The sequence below is a fragment of the Thunnus thynnus genome, chromosome 3, assembly GCF_963924715.1.
Source record: "Thunnus thynnus chromosome 3, fThuThy2.1, whole genome shotgun sequence".
In the NCBI taxonomy this organism is placed as follows: Eukaryota; Metazoa; Chordata; class Actinopteri; order Scombriformes; family Scombridae; genus Thunnus; species Thunnus thynnus.
The window spans coordinates 11,836,993-11,855,367 of NC_089519.1; the positions used below are offsets into that span (position 1 = coordinate 11,836,993).

General features: G+C 41.9%; 1 protein-coding gene across 11 annotated transcripts; it reads right to left on the reverse strand.

Annotated features, from left to right (window-relative positions):
• Positions 1-573: 573 nt before the first annotated feature.
• elf2b (E74-like factor 2b (ets domain transcription factor)) lies at positions 574-18,028 on the reverse strand. Of its 11 annotated transcripts, none has more exons than XM_067584212.1 (10): positions 17,640-18,028; positions 10,504-10,611; positions 10,128-10,380; positions 4,851-4,964; positions 4,532-4,723; positions 4,093-4,179; positions 3,768-3,960; positions 3,254-3,658; positions 2,941-3,118; positions 574-2,802 (listed from the first exon to the last, which is right to left on the reverse strand). In XM_067584212.1, exons 2-10 carry the CDS (start codon positions 10,576-10,578, stop codon positions 2,194-2,196), a joined length of 2,106 nt encoding a protein of 701 aa, XP_067440313.1. In that variant the 5' UTR covers positions 10,579-10,611; positions 17,640-18,028; the 3' UTR covers positions 574-2,193. The 11 variants fall into 11 exon arrangements, with proteins under 11 accessions (XP_067440313.1, XP_067440312.1, XP_067440305.1 ...); XM_067584211.1 differs by having other exon boundaries at positions 10,128-10,383; XM_067584204.1 differs by having other exon boundaries at positions 3,768-3,963; positions 10,128-10,383.
• Positions 18,029-18,375: the final 347 nt, after the last annotated feature.

Genomic DNA, 18,375 nt, shown 5'->3' on the forward strand with positions numbered 1-18,375 from the left:
CTGACATTCTTCTGGCAAAAATACACTGTGAGCTGTGTTTGAACAAACATACTATTAAGGCTGTTCAAAGACTGCCTTGAACTTTTTTAAAGGTCAATTCACATATCAAAATGTACCTTTTGGGATTGTGACATTTGGACTTTTTTGTTTTTTGTTTTCTTGTCTCCTCTTTTTTCTTGAGCCTCTTTTCAGCTACAGTATAACTAACTATCACATTTCAAACTGTTGTTTGATTTATTTGTCTAGTTATCAATGAAACAGCAACTGAATGACAGAACGTGCAAAATAACCTCAGGAACAGTCTGTACTCAATGTGCTCCTGATACACTGGGAAGAATAAATGTTATCACTTTTTAAAAATTAGGTTACTGACAATCAGATTTGGTTATTACGTAAACTCCAAATATAAGCCACCCTTTCTATTTTCTCTTGAACAACTGTCAATGTAGAGGGTTGAACATAATACCTGAAACTCTATTCATTTTTTAAGTAGTTAAATCACATTCTAAAGTGGGACAAATTAAGTAAAATACCAAGTAGTAAATTTGTGTAAAAACATGAGGAAAACAGCTGTAAGGTTTCAAATGTCTTTTTATATTTCAGTAAAATCTACTTTAATACACTTTGAAACAAGAGTACAACAAAATAGAATATACTTCAAATGTTGAATATACAAACAGTTCAGTCTGAACACAAACATCTTTCTCTCCATCTTCCCTCTTTTTAGATAAAAAAATAATAAATGAAATGTAGGGGCAGAGACTCATCTGGCAAATTGACCCTCTGTTTAAGCGAGATGTAAAGTGACCTGGGACAGCACATTTTTGCAGCTGTTTTACATAAATCTGTTATTTTCAGCGCCTCTTTTTTAATAGTTAAAATAATTGCTTCATTTCATTCTTGATCTCCCAGTTTACGTGCATCTTCATTTCTATCTGGATTCTTTTTTTTTTTACCAAGACATGGCAGAATGCATCAGCACAGTCTCACATTTCTTTGTCTCCACGCAGCCAGATGTGTAGCTTTGTGAAGAAAACAAACATCTGTCAGAAAATAAAGCACTGAGCCGAGATTCCTTTTACCGAATTCATCTGTAATTCAAACCTGGAGATTCCGCTAAACGCTGGAAGATGTACTGCAAGCAATCTGGCCACTGATCCACAATATGATGAAGATTCGATCTATGTTAGCATTAACAGCCTGATAGAAGAACTAATAATCATATAAAAAGTATTAGTTCCCCTTTGTTTCAATAATACTGTGCTTGGTACAATGTATCAAAACACAAAAACAAATTTCAGCTTAATGTTCAGACAATACATGAAAAAGAACGTCAAAATTAAAATCTAAGGCTGTTCTGTTAACTTTACTCCGTAAACTGTATAATAGGTGTATATATATATATATATATATATGTATATATGTACATACATGACCATTCTGTCTGATATCTTTCTGCCTTAGAGCTTCTCACAGCTCCACTTTCTCTTTCTTTCTTTCTTTCTCTCTCTCTTTCTCTCTCTCTCTCTGTCCCTCTCTCTCTCTCTCCTTTAGGACTCACATACTGTAGCACCAACCACACTTGATCTGCACAGTGATATAAGTAAAAACAAAACAAAAAGTTGCTGGTCTTAACATCTGTAGAGGCAAAATTTAATACAAAAGAAGATCTCTACAAAAGCTTTTACACCCCCCCTGCTGTGTCTTTTTTACTTAATAGTTCACGTTTTGGTTGGTTGTAATCATTTGCCTTATTTTGTAGTGTTTCAGCCTTTATTTTTTGTATTTTCAAGGTGCCTCCGTTTTCCCATTTTCAGTCAGTGATAGCGATCCATTTACAAGGCATAACTGTAGTGATCAAGGTTGGTCCCTTTACCTTTCCCGACAAGTCCCTTTAAAGTCTGTGTGTATTCCTATGTTGCAGGGTACAGCTGGACCTCCGTACATGACCGTTTCACTCCAAGAGGTTTCAGTGTGGTTCTGAGGGAGACCGGCTCAGTTCAGTACAGTTCTAGGCAGCAACAGGGTAGATGAAGTGAAGACAGGTTTGGGACTAAAAACAGGCCTTCAGGAGTCTTTAAAGTCTCACAGACTGCTGCTGGTTATTACAAGAGCCAAAATGACTTCACACATGTACAAACTGACCCTCTCTGCCAGAGAAGGGAACGATGGATGTTGGTAGACGTGTGCATTTCAACACTCGGGCTCTTCTGTCTTTATCACATCAGGTGTTTCCAGTTTGATTACCACCTCAGCGTCCACCGCCTCTGATTGGACGGTTTTGGGGTTCACCTGGTTCTGTTGGACTGCCACTGTCATCGGCACCTGAACAGCTTGGACCTGAACACCTGCTGCCTTCAGCTTCTCCACAGAGACTCCTCCGGTTGCTGGCCCTCCTATCACCAGCTCTGAGCCATTGATGACGCCGCTGATGATGCGAGGCTGCGCCGTCAACGTCTGATTGGCTGTTGATACTGTAACCACCCCGCTACTGACACTTCCTGGCTGTGACACCACTAGAGTCTGTTGCTGTCCCTGCGTTGGCACAGTGAGTCTCATCACTTGCGCTCCTGGGGCGACGCTGACAGGAGCCAGGGTCCGGACCGTCAGGGGGCTTCCGAGGAGGCTGATGCCTGCTGGCGAGGCCCCGACGCTGTGCTTGGCCGAGCCTGTGGAGGTCTGGAGCTGACACTGAGCCAACTGGTGGGCTGGGATTGTGATGATCTTGGCTAGCTGGACAGTGATCTTGTCTCCGTTCTCTGCTGTGGCTGGGACCATGGTGGGGATGGTCTGGATCACAACCTACGCCAAAAAAAAAAAAATACACAGAAATTTAAACTGAATAGCTTATTTAAAAGTAGCAAAAAAAGACCCAAAACCAGAGACACCTCTTATAGAAAAAATCCTTAAAAGCCGTTATATCTCTTCCCATGTACATACCTTCTGTTGGGAGTTGGTGCCACCAGCAGCAGCACCGACAGGAGAAGTGTTAGTGAGGAGGGTGGTGTGGCCGGCTGCCCCCGTTGTTCCTGCTGGCTGCTGCACAGCAACTGTAGAGATCTTCTGACCCAGCGATGTTGTCATGACTACGGGCACCTGCATAGCAACCCGCACTGTCCTGCAGACATGAGGTATGACAGGACAGAGAGTCAAAAGTCAATACTTACAGTTGGAAGAATATGCCACAATCTGTATTCCTGTGATGAGTCACCCTTAGTCTGAACTGCAGGTCTCATCTCTGCAGGAGTCTTACCTGGGCCCAGTGGCGTTTGAGATGATGGCCGTGTGAGAGTGCTGGGTCCCATCTGGCGCTGTTGAACCGGTCACTATCCTTGGAACCCCTGCTGCCACTGCTGTACCACCTCCTGCCACCGTTTTGCTGCCCACTGCGACAGGGGTTTGGACCACGTTGGCTCTGTTGCCTCCCCGCAGGATGTTGGGCCTCTTAGAGGACGACAGCTCGGTCGCCTGGAGCAGCATGTCTGGTGGCGGTGGCACACGCTCATAGGAGGAAGCAGTCTCTGAGCCAATCAGATGGTCGGCGGACATGTCTGCCTTGTCGTCGTCGATGATGACAATGTTTTTGGGCATCTCTTTGAACTGATAAACCAGCCGCTGGCCCTCTACTTTGGCAAGGATGCCACGCTGGTAATAATATCTGAAGAAAAATGATGGTCAGGGGTTACAGTGTTGTTTTTCAAAAATACAAACGATCTGAAACCTCCATATGTTACACACTCATACAATAACACACACAGACTCATCACCTGAGTGCCCGGCCCATTGTCTCATAGTTCATGTCTGGCTTGTTCTTGTGTTTGCCCCACAGCTTGGACACAGCTTTTGAGTCGACCAGTTTGAAGATGCCCTTCTCCCTCTGGGTCCACTTGATGTACCTGGGACAGGTGTTCTTGTCCTGGAGGAGGTCCAACAGGAACTCCCATAGGTAGGTGGTGCTCCCTGCTGGGGGTCAAAGTAAATTTAGTGCCCTGCTAAATGCTAATCCATATTTATCAGTGCTTTAAACATTTGGATTTCATGTAACATCCGTAAAGTAACATTACAGTGGGGAACATTACTACTGTTAGATACCTTTCCCTTCTCTTGGTTTCTTCTTGATGCCAAGGTCGGGTGAGCCATTGGAAAATGCTGACTGATGTGTCTTTGGCTTCCGTCCAGCTGCAAAAAGGAAACATTTTAAAGATGATTAATCATTTACCTTGAGTTAGTTTATCCTGAGATCACTAATTTGTGAAGCTCAGTTGAGACTCAGTAAAACTCAACCACTAGATGGTGCTATTCAGTTTCTTCAGTCAGTATAATTAACAGTGTGGCTGGAAGTTTTGGTTTGAGGCTTGTGGCCTGGTTCCACTCTGGTTGTGAGGTAAAGTTAATCACAGAGCTGCCAGATGTTTTTCCACTTAAAACTTGGTTTGAAACATTCAAAACATGGTTTTTCCTGTCTGCAGCTTTGAAGTACTGCAGTTAACTGTTTTGGCACAAACACATATTACAAACTGTTTTTATCTACCTCTCCTCTTCCTGACAGGCTCGTGGTCAGGCTCTGGTTCTGGCTCTTCCAGCAGGGTGACCATCTCTTCATCCTCCTCCTCCTCGCAGCAGTCCTCCGTCGTTATCTCCACCTCTGTCTCTGCCATCATGTCAGGACGCATGGCAGCGTGGAGGAAGTCTGGTGTCGCTACGTATGGCGGAACAAAAGCTTCTAGATGGAGGAGTGAAAGCGGGATGAGTCAGAACAGGGTGTGTTGTTGGATAAAAGTTTGGTTGATGAGATATTTGACTTAAGGGATGCGTGTCTGAAAGGGACTTAATTAGTTTGTGTTTTTTACCTGGACTGCGGTCTTCTCTGAGGCTGGAGGGTGAATCCATGCGTAGCAGAGCCTCTGCAGCCTCAATGGTCTTGTCAGAACAGTGGACACTGGTGCCATGGACAGAGGCCTCCACTGAAGCACACACACAGAATCGATTAATTAATACTTTGGTAAAATTAAGTTATTGATCAAGCCCAGTTTTGAGCCCATATTTGTTATACTTTATTAAACCTAAGTCCAGCTCAAGCACACTTCAGCACCAGGCCAGCTTGCAGCCTCATATCTAATGCTACAAGAAACTCCAATTCCTGTATTTACATGCTTAACTTAATAATTTCCCAAATAAAAAAACTGTGTCACCTCTATCCCCACACTGCTAATACAGAGGTGCACACAAAACACTAAATGGCGCCCCCTAGTGAAAAGCTGTTGCTGATGGCCAACTGATGTGGCATTTCAGTAGACAACAAATTCACTCTGATGCAGATACACTATGACTTTATGTAAGGTACTACCCTTACAGAAGGAAATTTCTTTGCTCGCTTCCCTCTTTGCACTTATTAAACTAGTTATGATGACACTGTTTTTATTTCTGCATATTTTGAGTGTAGTTTAGAAGTGCGAGATACTGGGAGTGATTAAAGGATACTACAGAGTGACGTGAGGAAGGTTCAGGGAGGTCAGACCAAGTAAAATGCTTCAACTACACGTACTGCTGCCTTCCAAAATTAACATGGAGAAATGTCAGACGGGCTGAAAACCCCAAAATGCAGTAACCGCGTTCCCTATCATATTTACACAGACACAACACAAAAAGAAACAATGATGTTTAAACAAAACATGGAATTCAGCCTGTTGTGAGGGAAATGGTACATGGCGCATCTGGGACTCTGAGAAGGAACCCAGGGCACCTGCTGCTGTTGTCAATCACTGGTGGGAAACACGAGACTCTGTTACACCCTGCCCTGTCCATGTTTGGCTATCTCACTGAGGCAACAGGCACTGCATAGGGGAGAGAAATGGGCTATCTTTAGACTGTCCCACTCACAAACAAACAGGACATGCTAGTAGCAATCACAGCAGAGACCCTATAGCCTGCTGGACTGCCCTTGAAACCAGGCAGCTGTGCTGTAATAAGACCACCAGAAGGTGTGAGGTCAGAGAGCTGCAGCTTGGCTTGACATACATAACCATATATACATACTTTGGCCATTTCAAGTCTGTCAAAATTGTGAGGAGTTTGATTTACCTAAAATTATTAAACTATGAAAAGACTTTGAGAATTTTGTAACGTGTGAATTATGTGAGTAATGTGCAACAAATGTCATTTTATAAGTTTAAAAAATGTCTTATAAACGTATTCTACTAGGTAACGGCGCCAAGAATAGCAGCAAGTCCGACAAAAAGCAGTGCTGCCTGTGATGACTTCCGTGTTTACACTCCTCATCCTTTCCCTCCAGTTCTCTGCGAAGAAACGCACAAATCCTCTTGTCACTCAACACCCGCCTCACCCGCTATTGGCCAATTCTCAGATTATGATCCCGCCCCCGGTGAACTGTGATTGGACGTCTTGCTGACGTTCTAACGCAGCGCGCACGCCATTTGACTAAAGGGCACATCAATCAAACACACACCCCGCCTTCTCAGATAAACAATGCTTCCGCCATAGAAATGGTACAAAAAATACTTTGAAAATTGTGATTAAAGAGACATGGAAACGACGCGGTGTCCTTCACAACATATCACTCGTGAACAGAAACGGTTAACACGCGAGTGAAATAACAGAAAATGTGTGTATGTGTGTGCAGGTCGGTGTGGTCGGAGGCTGAAGCCGCACTTGAAACAGGGAAGAAAGCGAGTGCAGGCCGCCCCACGCTTCAACCAGAGACTCCACAAGGCGACGGAAACTATCCACAAACAATATCAGAAGATTTGACGTTGTAAATGTGTAAAATTTGCACAAAAAACACCCGAAATTCAGACAAATACCACAGCAGAGTCATGTATTTACAGGGCCAGCAGACTGTTCTTCAGGGACTATTTCTGCACATTGTTCCCACAAACAGAACTAACTAAAGCCATCCGCGGTGAAATACTAAAACACACGTCTATTATCATAATAACAGAGGAAGATATCCATTAGTGTGTGCCAAATTCATACGAGTAAAAATAAACCCACATGTCCTTCCGACTCAGACAGCGTGGCAAAGACGTAGGAAAGACAACATCGTTACACTTCCTGGTTTTGCAGAGCCGCTCTGCAAAACCGTTAACTCTACATCCCACTGCTGAGGGGAACAATCCGCCCTAACATGCAAAACACACCTGGTGCAGGTAGCTATCAATCTGTGCAGACTGGCGAGCTCTGCGAAAGTTTTTCTCCTCTAAAAGCGGGTTTGATAAAACGCCATGCAGGGCTACCAAGGTGATCACTTCCTGACTGCCTCCATTAACTAACAGCACACTGCTCAGCGGCCCAGCTTAAAAACACAAGCCCCGCGTTCACGTTGACTCCCGGATCGAGGTTATGAGTACATATTGATACGTTACCGGCTCTGATGAGTAGATCGAGCTGATTTGCGTGCCCCTCATGCTGCGAAGTCGCCATGTTTTTCCCTCTTGCTGCAGATTCACATTGACTTCTCACTGAATTGTATGGGAAGCTACTACCTCAGATCACTCCGCCGCTAATGGGAAAATCTCCTCGATTTCAACGAGACACAGAACAGCGGCAGAAAGGTATCCCTCCGCCGCCGACACAGGAAATCCTTCCTCTGCCCTCCCTCTTTTGCGTAGTGAGTACGTCAAATAAAGCTGTAGTGTTACAACTCTGCTTTAAAAACCCCACTGCACAAAAAAATCTAATTATTAAAGAACAAAGGTGAATTGTGCACCGCAGATTCACCGCTAAGAAATATAAACTTGAACAAGACAATGACCTACGCCAGCTCAGTTCAAAACAATGCTTTTTTTAAGATAGTGGTTACATGTTTGTAGGTGTTTTATGGCACGATTTTTTTTTTGCTTTTTACCTGATTTCACAAAAATTTCTGTATAGGCCAAATGCACTCCCACAACTTAATCAGTAAACCCATTTATCACTGACTGTACTGGTCATTATCAATTCCATATTTAAGATGCTTATTTTTCCATAGTTATTGTTTGTAGCCACCACAAATATCTCACATCTGTCAACACTAACTACATTTAAAATAATGTGCAAACACTCGTTAATAATTTAGAGTTCAGAATGAAATATTATGAAAGTTTGCTCAAATTTTATATTAGATATAATTTAAGCTCTGAAGCAACATTTGAGTTTCCTAAACAGAATCAGTAGGTTCAACACAAGCTCTTCAAGTTCAGTTTAAGTGTTACAAATAAAGCACATGCAGCAGTTGTGTCGTAGTGCAGAAATGTTGATTATAGAAGAGTGGCCTAAATGGTTAACATGATTTTTTTCAACAATCATTTTTAGAGTCTATTCTTTTATAAGATGTCAATGTCTTTTTTCCTCTATGAGATTAAACAGTCACAACATGATGCATATGATTTTTTTTTGTTTATCAAGTGGTCCAATCTAAAGGTTCTTATTTCCTCAGCTTGGGTCACAGGTAGCCAGGTAGGTACTGATGATGAAATACAATCACATGTTCAGTTTCAAAGCTCCAGCTATAGGCAGCACATTTCTCATTTGGGACCAGACTTGAAGTTATACTAAACTACACAAGTAATTCCCAATTTTCTCAAAATGTAGACTTCCAGATGTATTGTCCGACTGAGTGGGCAAATTGCTGATATTTCTTGGGACAGTGTGAATGATTTCAACTTTCATAAGTACACAATTATTTTGCCTCTGTCTTTCAGTCTGTTTCAGACTGAAAGACATCACTGAACACATCACCATTAATAAAGGGATCAATGGAAGATCAGTGAGTTAATACTAGACACTGTCACTGTTTATGAAGTAGCAACTGTCCAAAAATATCCACAAGGTGGCAGTGTGTGGACACAGGGGGCTGCCGCCCTCACAGACAGTGCCAGGGGTGCTGGCAGCAGAATCACACTGTATGACAAATACGCCCCAGTGCAGCCCAACCATAATAAACAAAAGAAACACGTTCTATGCTTTTCCAAGCTTTAATCAATGTTTTAACCTTGGATCTAGATTCTTGTGAACTAATTATCTAAAGTCTACAATATACAAGAAAACTTGTTTTGTAACTTATAAGCACTTAACCAAACATAAGAACCAGTAAAGCCAGGGGTGATGTGATAGAAATAAAAGCTGTACAATAAATACAGGAAAAGACAAAGCACGAAGAACAGAGCAGATCAACATGTTAAAAGTGTACCACAGATGCTCAGAAGGAGACATCAGACACACAACTATGTTTGAGCATCAGCTCTGGCAGCTGCACCAGCTAAAAATATGTAAATGTGTGAATATAAGCCATGGCAGGACTATTCATAGTGAGGTCAAATGATCGGCTTGTTGGTTGAAGAAAATGAAGGGTCACAAATGTCTCATAAATGCAGAACCAATGTTTGGTTCGTCAGACATGCAGCACATAACTGTAGTTACATCAGCTAGATGAGGGCAAAATTCCTCGTTTTGCCAGATAATGTGAGACTTTGATAATCCCAGTGGAGAAATAGGAACAGTGCATCAGCAATAGCAACAGAATACAGAAAAGAAACACATCTCAGCACCTCAAAAAGGGGAGATCAAGTTAGATGTCCAGTAATGATAAATACCAGAAGAACATACATATAAATGAACATCCGTTACATTCAAGCCCTTACCAAAAGAGTTCACACAATGCTGATTAAGCCTATCACTGCCAGATAAATCTCTCTGTATTTCATGGTATACAGAGTTTTAAAAACTCATGTCTGGAAGGACATTCCTGTGCTGGCTGTTGGAATGCACACCCAGAGACTTCTACCAGCCGAGCTGGCTGATTTCTGGTGAGCCCTCTGCTAACTTGAATGGGGATAAAATAATTGAATTGTGCGGCTCTTCTAGACCTTCCAAATGATATCGGACCTAATGGACCAAATTTTGATGAGATAAAATGAGTCATTTCGCGGGGGTTTTATGATGCTCACAGCAATTTATCTGTTTTACAGGCGCAACGGTAGTGACAGAGTAAGCTACGGCGGAGCCTATAACGCAAGTACATGTCAAGAGTGTTTTTGTAATTACTGTCACTGCCAGAAGGGGGCGACAAAAGTCCCACACTCCAGCTTTAAATACAACTTGTGATTAATACAGGAGTAATCATGTCTCACCTGCCTCACTTTCTGTCTCCACCTCCTGCTCATCGCCCACTTCCTGCATCAGATACGCCTCGTCATCATACACCAACACCTGTGCTGAGTAACTTTGCTCCTCGGCCAGACTGGCACCGGGCACCTCCTCCACAATGACTGCTGGGTAGTCCTCAGCCTCCTCTCTGTCCTGTACCTCCTCATAGGCTTCCTCAGCTTCACACTCGCCTTCCACCTCTCCTTCCAGCTCCAGGTCCACCTCGCACTCACCCTCCTGCTGGGACAGGGAAGAGAGCAAGACAGTTAAAAAAGTTTACAATAAGAGAGTAAGAAGGCAAGCTGTTGTTGTGAACAGCACTTTCAATGACACTCTTGCTTATGACTGTGTCCAACCCACCTGCTGGGGGTCCTCCACAGCTGTGACATACTCCACTACCGTCCCACCAGTGTCGACCAGCACCACTGACGTCATGACTCATGCCGCCAGTGTGGTGAACAGCAGCCCCTGGAAAGAGAAGACACAACTGATAAACAAAACTAAATACCCATACTATATCACCAGATTTTGTAAAAGGTGAGTTTGATCATCCTTGAAGCCGGCCTGTTGCCTGTCTCAGCCGTGTGCTTTATCCTTGATCGTAACAATAAATGTCCACCAGCTCCAGAGTTGCTAGCCGACCCTGTGCTTTAATCCTCTTGTGCAGGAAATTTCCCTGTGGTGATCCTTAAATAAATAGTTAAAAATTTTGTAAAACATGCTTATTTGTTTTCTTTCCAGTGTTTGGTAAGCTTTAGAACTGCTGGTAGGTGGATTTTGTTACCTTTGGACAAAGCCAGGCTCCAGTCTTTATGCTAAACTAAGCTAACAAGCAGCTAGCTTCACTTCATTTACCGTACAGACATGAGAGTCGTATCGATCTTCTCATCTAACTCTCGGTGAGAAAGCGTATTTCCCAAAATGTCGAACTATTCCTTTAAAGTCTCATGAAGTCCAGATGCTTCACTGAAAAAAAATCAAGGTTTTGCAGAAGCATTTGCAAATCTTGACTGTTCCCGCTCAACAACCCGAGCAATTCTTTACAAAATAAAAATCATCTGGCTGAAATGTAACTACATCTTCTTCTATTTGCCCCGACTGTAGTCCAGCGTCTCATTAAAGGCTCAGATCTCTTCCATCTCTTCCTTTTAACTTTGGCTTGCAGGAAGTGCCTGTCTGCTATTACAGGAAGAAATGCACTGACAGGAAGCCAAGTCATTCCCTCAAACACGTGCACAGTGTCCAGTGATCGAGGCAGAGTGGACTGGAGCCATGGTAACAGTTGTTAAGAACCACAGGGCCTCAGTTCCTGTTCTGTGCTGCTCTGTGGGGTGACAATAAGACAAAGGGAGAGCCGGAGCATAGAGAGGCTGACAGATACACACACACACTGCATGATGCTGTTTAAACTGATGCTGCACCAACTCTTACATTGCTCAGTTTTTAAAGAGCTGATTTGGTCATAGACCTGCTGAGATTTGATGCATTCTTGCACCAGTGACTGCAAGTAATAAGCAGTGCAGATCTCAAATAGTATGGAAAAGAATAAAATGCAATTTAAAAAAGGTACTCCTGTGGAGTTTCTGACCTATAGTAGCACTACAGAGCAGATTTTTATGAGTGGGTCTCCGTTTTCTTTATCTCATGATATGTGCACGTGTGTTGCGATACAGTCCTGCCAATGGTTTCACACTATTTCACAGATCTACAGGTGGCAGTAACATGGCAAGAAACACAGCAATGTGCCAACAAAGACAGGGAAGAAGAAGACCGCAAGCTAGTAAAAATGGATGTAAACAATGCAGGACTTAATTGAGAAAATTAGCTTCACAAGTGTTTTATGAGAAAGACAATGCATTTATCACCTCAAGAATACACAAGATACAATTTGGGTAGTGACACCAAATGTAAACATAACTTTTGTTTGTTTGTACAAGAAAACTCAACAGGCTATCTTTAAGTATGTGTCAGTCAGTGTCAGTATGCTTCAAACAAAGTGCTTGTCAGATTGTAAAACAGTGTCTGATGCTGCAATGGAGGTGGCTGCGTCAGACAGTTTTTGTAACCTACTTCACATAGTGATTGGCCCTTTCAGGCATGTTTGGATGATGCTTTATACAAACAGGTTTGTCTGAAGCTGAACCTTTAATTTTCAGTGTCAACAAGTTCCCACAAGAACAAACACTATTCTCCTCATCAACTATAGTCCATCTCCCCTCTTGTAAGCCAATGGTGTCCACCTTCTGCTTGAAGATAATCCTACACAAAATTCTTCAAATTCCTCTGTGCACTCTAAGAGTAGGAATAACAGTTTCCCACTGACAATTCAATTTCTCAACATTTTTGAGAACAAAAGTCATGATGCGTTTAAAAATATCCAGAACCCAATATCCTTAAAAAACTAAACTATTACAAAAACACTAAAAAAAAAAATGACAGCATCCTGTAGCATGGTGTGCACTTGCTCAGTTAGTCTAACTGTTGTATAATGGATGAGCCATGCTGCGCTGGTGTTCTCTCTGCTATCGAGACCAACATGCTATCAGCTCAGATGGAAATCTTCTAATCAATGATTCAACAGCATTCAGCTGACACTCATTGATAGAGCTGCACATACTGTTTTGGTGTGATGAAGGTAATTCAGATTTGCAGTATGCATGCAGGCGTATTGTTCAACAACCATGTGACATATCCACAGGTCTCACAGAAAGGCGTCTTGAGTCCTGGGAAATCAGGACAGAACAGGCAGACACTTTAATATACAAGGTTTATTTTCTGAAGTCAAATTACATAACTATAGAGACCAGAGGAAAAAACTACTTTGTTTGAATATTTCACATTTGACCTGTTGTTTCATGTCTTCTGTCTGGCATAGACAAGCTGAGCAAAGAAAGGCTTGTGTGTTGTGTGCAACACTGTGTGCCGTTACTTTGCTGTTAAACTGACAGAAGTTATGTAAGTGCATGAAGAGGTGGAGATTGTGACAAACTGGGTTTCTCTAATCTATTCAGCCTATCTGGTGTCTCAGAAAGCCAGTCATAAAAAGATTGAGAGAAAGGAAGTGTCAAAGTGCAGAGTCTATATATATTCACTCAGTCAACAGCATGATCTGGCACTGAAATGACAGTATCGATAGAGGAGTATGGATCAGCCTTCCTGCTACTGTCCAACAATTGCATAATGTGCGTATGGAATATACAACATGCACACGGCAGGGAGCTTTTTAAAATGGGTCAATCACATGCATGCACACACACACAAAGCAAACACACACAAGACCTGTGAAGAGATGAGTCTCTCGAGCCTGACCTGCAGGTTGAATTGATTCAAACAAGTATTTCAGGACCTGCTGGACGACTGCGAACACGTGGCTGTTGTGTCGCTTCTCAGTTTAAACATAAATGAGTCGGGAGGCCACATTACCATTTCAACAAAGTATTTCATTCAGGCACTACCAGCAGGCACCCGAGTATTTCAATACATTTTACTTAGCACATTACAAGCAAAGACATTAATTATCTTAAAGGTCAAAAGACAGTCAGAGGAACCTTTGCTCTCCTTATAGTTAGCTGCTAATCATGCTGGTATTCTAGGAATTGAAAATATTTCTGCTGCAATGAAAGTCACACTGGATAACAGAAACAGCTACATGTCTCATCAGTAAAAGGGTGTCAATTTTAGTTGCTAAAACATTTAGTTTTAATGTTGTATTACCAGGTAGAGAGCAGAGGAGTATCTTGATTTCATTAGAAATGTTGCTCTGGTTCATGGTGAGTCAGTAGCAGTCTGAAGACTTCATGGGATGCAGCAGAGTCATCCTGACAAGCCAAGTTTCCCACCACAAAATCCCAACGAAAAGGAAAAAGTCCAAAAGTCGATGAGATTCATAACGCAGGCTTTCATCTTTACTCGACTGCCGTTTAAAAATCCACAAAGAGATGAAGAGGAGAATGAAACAGCGATGCTTTCTTCACATGGCAAGAGAAAGCAACAGGGCTTTCTCTCTCTCTCTTTCCCAGTCTGTCTCTGACTTTCTCCCACACCTCTTCGCTCTTTGACATCCATCCATCCATCCATCTCCCCTATCTGCCTGTACGCTCGCTGTCTGCCTGTTCCCTGGCTGGAAGGAACCTCTCAGAGCGACTCAGCACTTCTCAGACCCTGCCCTGAGCTCAGATCACATGACAAGGGTGGAACGAACGAACACACACACACGCGCGCGCACACGCACACACACACGGTCACATGATCCTTCAACAACAGAGCTTTTGTTCCAAGTAACTGGGGCTGCTGGTAAAGATACAACGCCCTGCCTTGTGCCCTGCCCTGCCCTCCACTAACACACACACACAGACACACAGTGATGACACAACAGGCTAATACAAGGCGAGTATGACCTCAGGATTTACTTGACATCCACCCCCCCCCCCAACACACATACACACATATATATACATTCCACTGTAACTCTGTTGCTGTAATGTCATCATCAAGCTGTGTTATACATTTTCTGATTATAGTTTTACAGAGACACGTTTAAGCTCTTGTCATTCAATGATCAGTAGTTGGTAAATTCCAGTGTTTTTTTTAAAGTCTGAAACTGAAATTTAATTTTATGTTTTCCTTCTTCTACAGGATACATATCTTCTCTGTAAATCACATGTCCTGCATTGTCCTTTGAGAGCCAAAGAAACCAAAAGAAAGACATTTATATTTAATTTTTTTGGTTTTGTTTCATGATAGCGCCCCCTATATGTGCTTTCAATCCACAGGAATACCATTAGTGCCCCATCTACAAAGATAGAGAACTTGTTTCCAAAAAGCAAATCAAATCACTTCACTTTAAAGCATATTTGCATAAACTAGTAACATCACCGTTTCACAGGCAGATGGTCACATTCCTGCTGAAGTCTCCTTCATATCCAACTAACACACATGAACACACATCTTGTCCTGCACCTTAGCTTGTTGAACAAGCCAACAAACAAACATTCATCAGGGAAAAGTGTCCTTTCGTCAGGCTAGATAGCTAATTAGCTGCTAAGCTGCAGCACATTAAACAGCATGTAAACATACCTGTTTAGATGCTAATGTGGTTACTCTTCTGTACCACTGCTAATAAAACACTGTCTGCCCATGGCTTGTAAGCTACAGTGTAAGTTTGTTTACTTTGTCTCTCATTCTTCTGCTAGGCCTCAGCCTGCCAATTAACATCAATCAAACACAGACACCGACACGCCCCCTCCAGCCGCTGAGAGCAAGAGCATTTCTGATATTTCACTACAGACCTTCTTTTCTCCCTTTTTAATAAAAAAAACTATTGATAAAATTATACTATTGACAATAAAGTAAAAAAATGCATTGACAGTATTTTTGACTACAAAAAGCAATGACTAATTGTGATTTCAGCTTGACGTTTAGTTTATGCAAAGTAGGTTCTATGTTTAAAATAAGCCATTCACAATGTGTCCAACAACAGTACCTACAAAACTGTAATGCTTTTGAAACATTACATCGTATGGGAGCGATGATACCTTTAATCTGAACTAACATCAACTTCCATGTCTTACTCATGACCTTAAAGCTCTGCTTGCATATGATGAGCCCATCATGCAGACAGAACAGCAACAAACTGAGCAGTCAAACACGAATAAAACATATATTTTGATAAATTATCTGAAACAAAATCCACATGATTAACTATATTCTTATATTACAAACTCTTGTCTTTACCAGATTACTCCACAAGTTTTTGCAGGTCAATAGTCACTCAGGTAGCTGCAGCTGAATCAGAAAATGAGAATGTTTGGCACTACTACTTTTTTTTTTTTTGCACTATTTATACAAAAGGTGCCTGTGTGTTTCAAAAACCACAATACATGGTATGACTTGTGGAGATTACCTTGTTGTTTTTATCAGCACTCCCCCACCTTTCCTGTTACCCACCATCTATCCCAATCCTTGCACTCAGTGGTGTGTGTGTTTTCTCCACAGGCCTCCCAACACAGAACATTCAGGAAGGGCTCGAACTGCTGAGCAGAAACCTTCAGAGTACCATTCAACTGTTAGCTTAGATTGCAGGATACACCGGCTGAGCAAAAGGCAGGTTTGTCAATCATTTACTTGTACAAAGCAGACACTTCAGAGCAGAGCAGATCTCACTGGAGTTCAGGCCTCTGGCCTCTGTACACCAAACACCACTTCTTTACCAAACACACAATCAAAAGTGTAACTTAGACTGAATACTTTAAACTGAATACTGTAGTAGGACTAGGACATTTACAGTGTCTTCAAAGATAGTCTACAGAGGTCAGCAGTGAGGAAATGATTGGGAGATTCAATGGTTTTTTTTATCCATCAAATAAAATTTAAAATTGTAATCTTGAGCTGTAAAAAATACTTGATTATATGATTAGCTAATTGACAGAATGTAATTTTTATATCAATGTATTTTTAAGAATTGATAAACCATTTTGGTCCTTTATCAGTTAAAATGCCCCAAATTTTCTGACTACAGCTCCACAAAAAATAAAAATTATTATATATCATTTCATATGATTGAATGATGTCCTGCTGGCCCCACTTACAGACACTTTGGTCTCTGGTAATTGACATTTTGTGTACTAAATGAGTAATAGTTAAAACACATCATCATTCTCATCCTCATCATCATCATCATCATCATCATCAACACTTTCCCTAATAGTCCAAATTACATTTTTCAAATAAACAAACATATATGCAGGTAAAAAAAATCAGTATGAGGAGCCAGTACGTCATCTGTTACGTACTTATATATACACAATTTCCAACAAGTTATGAGAAAATGGAAAAAGCTACTAAGTCTCATATTAACACATGTCAACAGCATCAATAGCCTACTCATCACCACCTGTTACTAAGTCATAATGTACCATGCACACACTTTGTTATTCTACACAGCCAGTAAAGTTTCATTAATCTTGGTTGCTTAGGCTAATAGCTTGACATATAAAAAGGCAATGAGGTTAGATCCGAGATCAAAGGTGATGAAAATAACAACCCCCACTCTTCACTGACACAGTTGGGAGGCCGTCTGTTTGCATTGCTTACAAATTAGGAGCCATGGAAAGACAACAGGAGGATTATGTCAGGCATATACAGTGAGTCACAGGAGGAACTCACTGATGCATGATACCTTTGCTCCTCAGTGTCGCTAACCTGATCAATGAATTATTAGCCAGCTCCTCCATCATTTACATGCAGCAATTTCACATGAGTAAGTCCAGCTGTACAATGAAACTGTACTAAAAGACCAACATCAGAAACAAGAACCACCATTTTTTAGAACCAATATATGAGAAGCAGCTGAACAGAAACAGAAACTGAATATTGACATTAACTTGGCTAATGTTAGCTGGCTAAGTTAGCATTCTTAACAAAAAACCAAGCTGTCAGCAAAGATATACAACAAATCATGTGGCTAATGCTGGCTAATGTCAGGTCAGCTCACTCACCGTGAAGTGTTTCTTTTCGCTTCTTGCTTTATAAATAACTTAAGTTTACAGGCAGCAACAAGGCGTTGACTGCTCAGCTAATGAGAGTTTGCTCTGAGTCAGTGTGACATCCAGTAACCTCTCCTCCTCTCCGGACTCCGGCTCCGCTCTGCTCCCGCTGCCGCTGCTGCCGCTGCCGCCTGTCCGGCTGAGGAGTCTCGCCGCTAACGGTAACGCTGGAGCTAACCCAAACGTTACCGTTAGCTGCTTGTTTTCATGGCGGAAGGAGTCCCGGAGCCTCCAGATAGCGGAGTGTAAGGACCGCAGAGCTCCTGGTGTTGAATGCGGGACAGCAGATGAGCAGAGACGCGGCCGTCTCTCCCCTCTGCTAATGGAGACTGAGTCGGTTTGTCAGTTTACTGCTGGTTCAGGCCAATTACACTCGTGACGTCACGCCGTACAATAAACAATCAAAGCGTGTCAAAATAAACACAGTCAATTTCAGCTTTTTTTGTGGAGTTAAAAGTTTTTTTTCATCATTTTTTGCAAATAAATAAATAATATTCTGTTCCACCAGCTATGAGCAGAGAATAAATAGACTATGTGTCTTTTTTTTTTTTTTTTGGTGGTGGTGGGGGGTGCTTTAAGGCAATAGTGATAATAATCACAACTGTCAAACGTAATTTCCCCAAAAATCCTAAAAAGCTGATATCTAAACTCTTAGATAATTGATCAAATAACAATTCTCTGTCTCCAC

Excerpts from the sequence above, each read along its gene's own strand:
- elf2b (XM_067584204.1), bottom strand. The coding sequence starts at position 10,578 with ATGACGTCAGTGGTGCTGGTCGACACTGGTGGGACGGTAGTGGAGTAT. Across the intron at positions 4,724-4,850 it reads CAGAGAAGACCGCAGTCCAG|AAGCTTTTGTTCCGCCATAC; the intron begins GTAAAAAACACA and ends TCCTCCATCTAG. Across the intron at positions 3,659-3,767 it reads ACAATGGGCCGGGCACTCAG|ATATTATTACCAGCGTGGCA; the intron begins GTGATGAGTCTG and ends ATTTTTCTTCAG.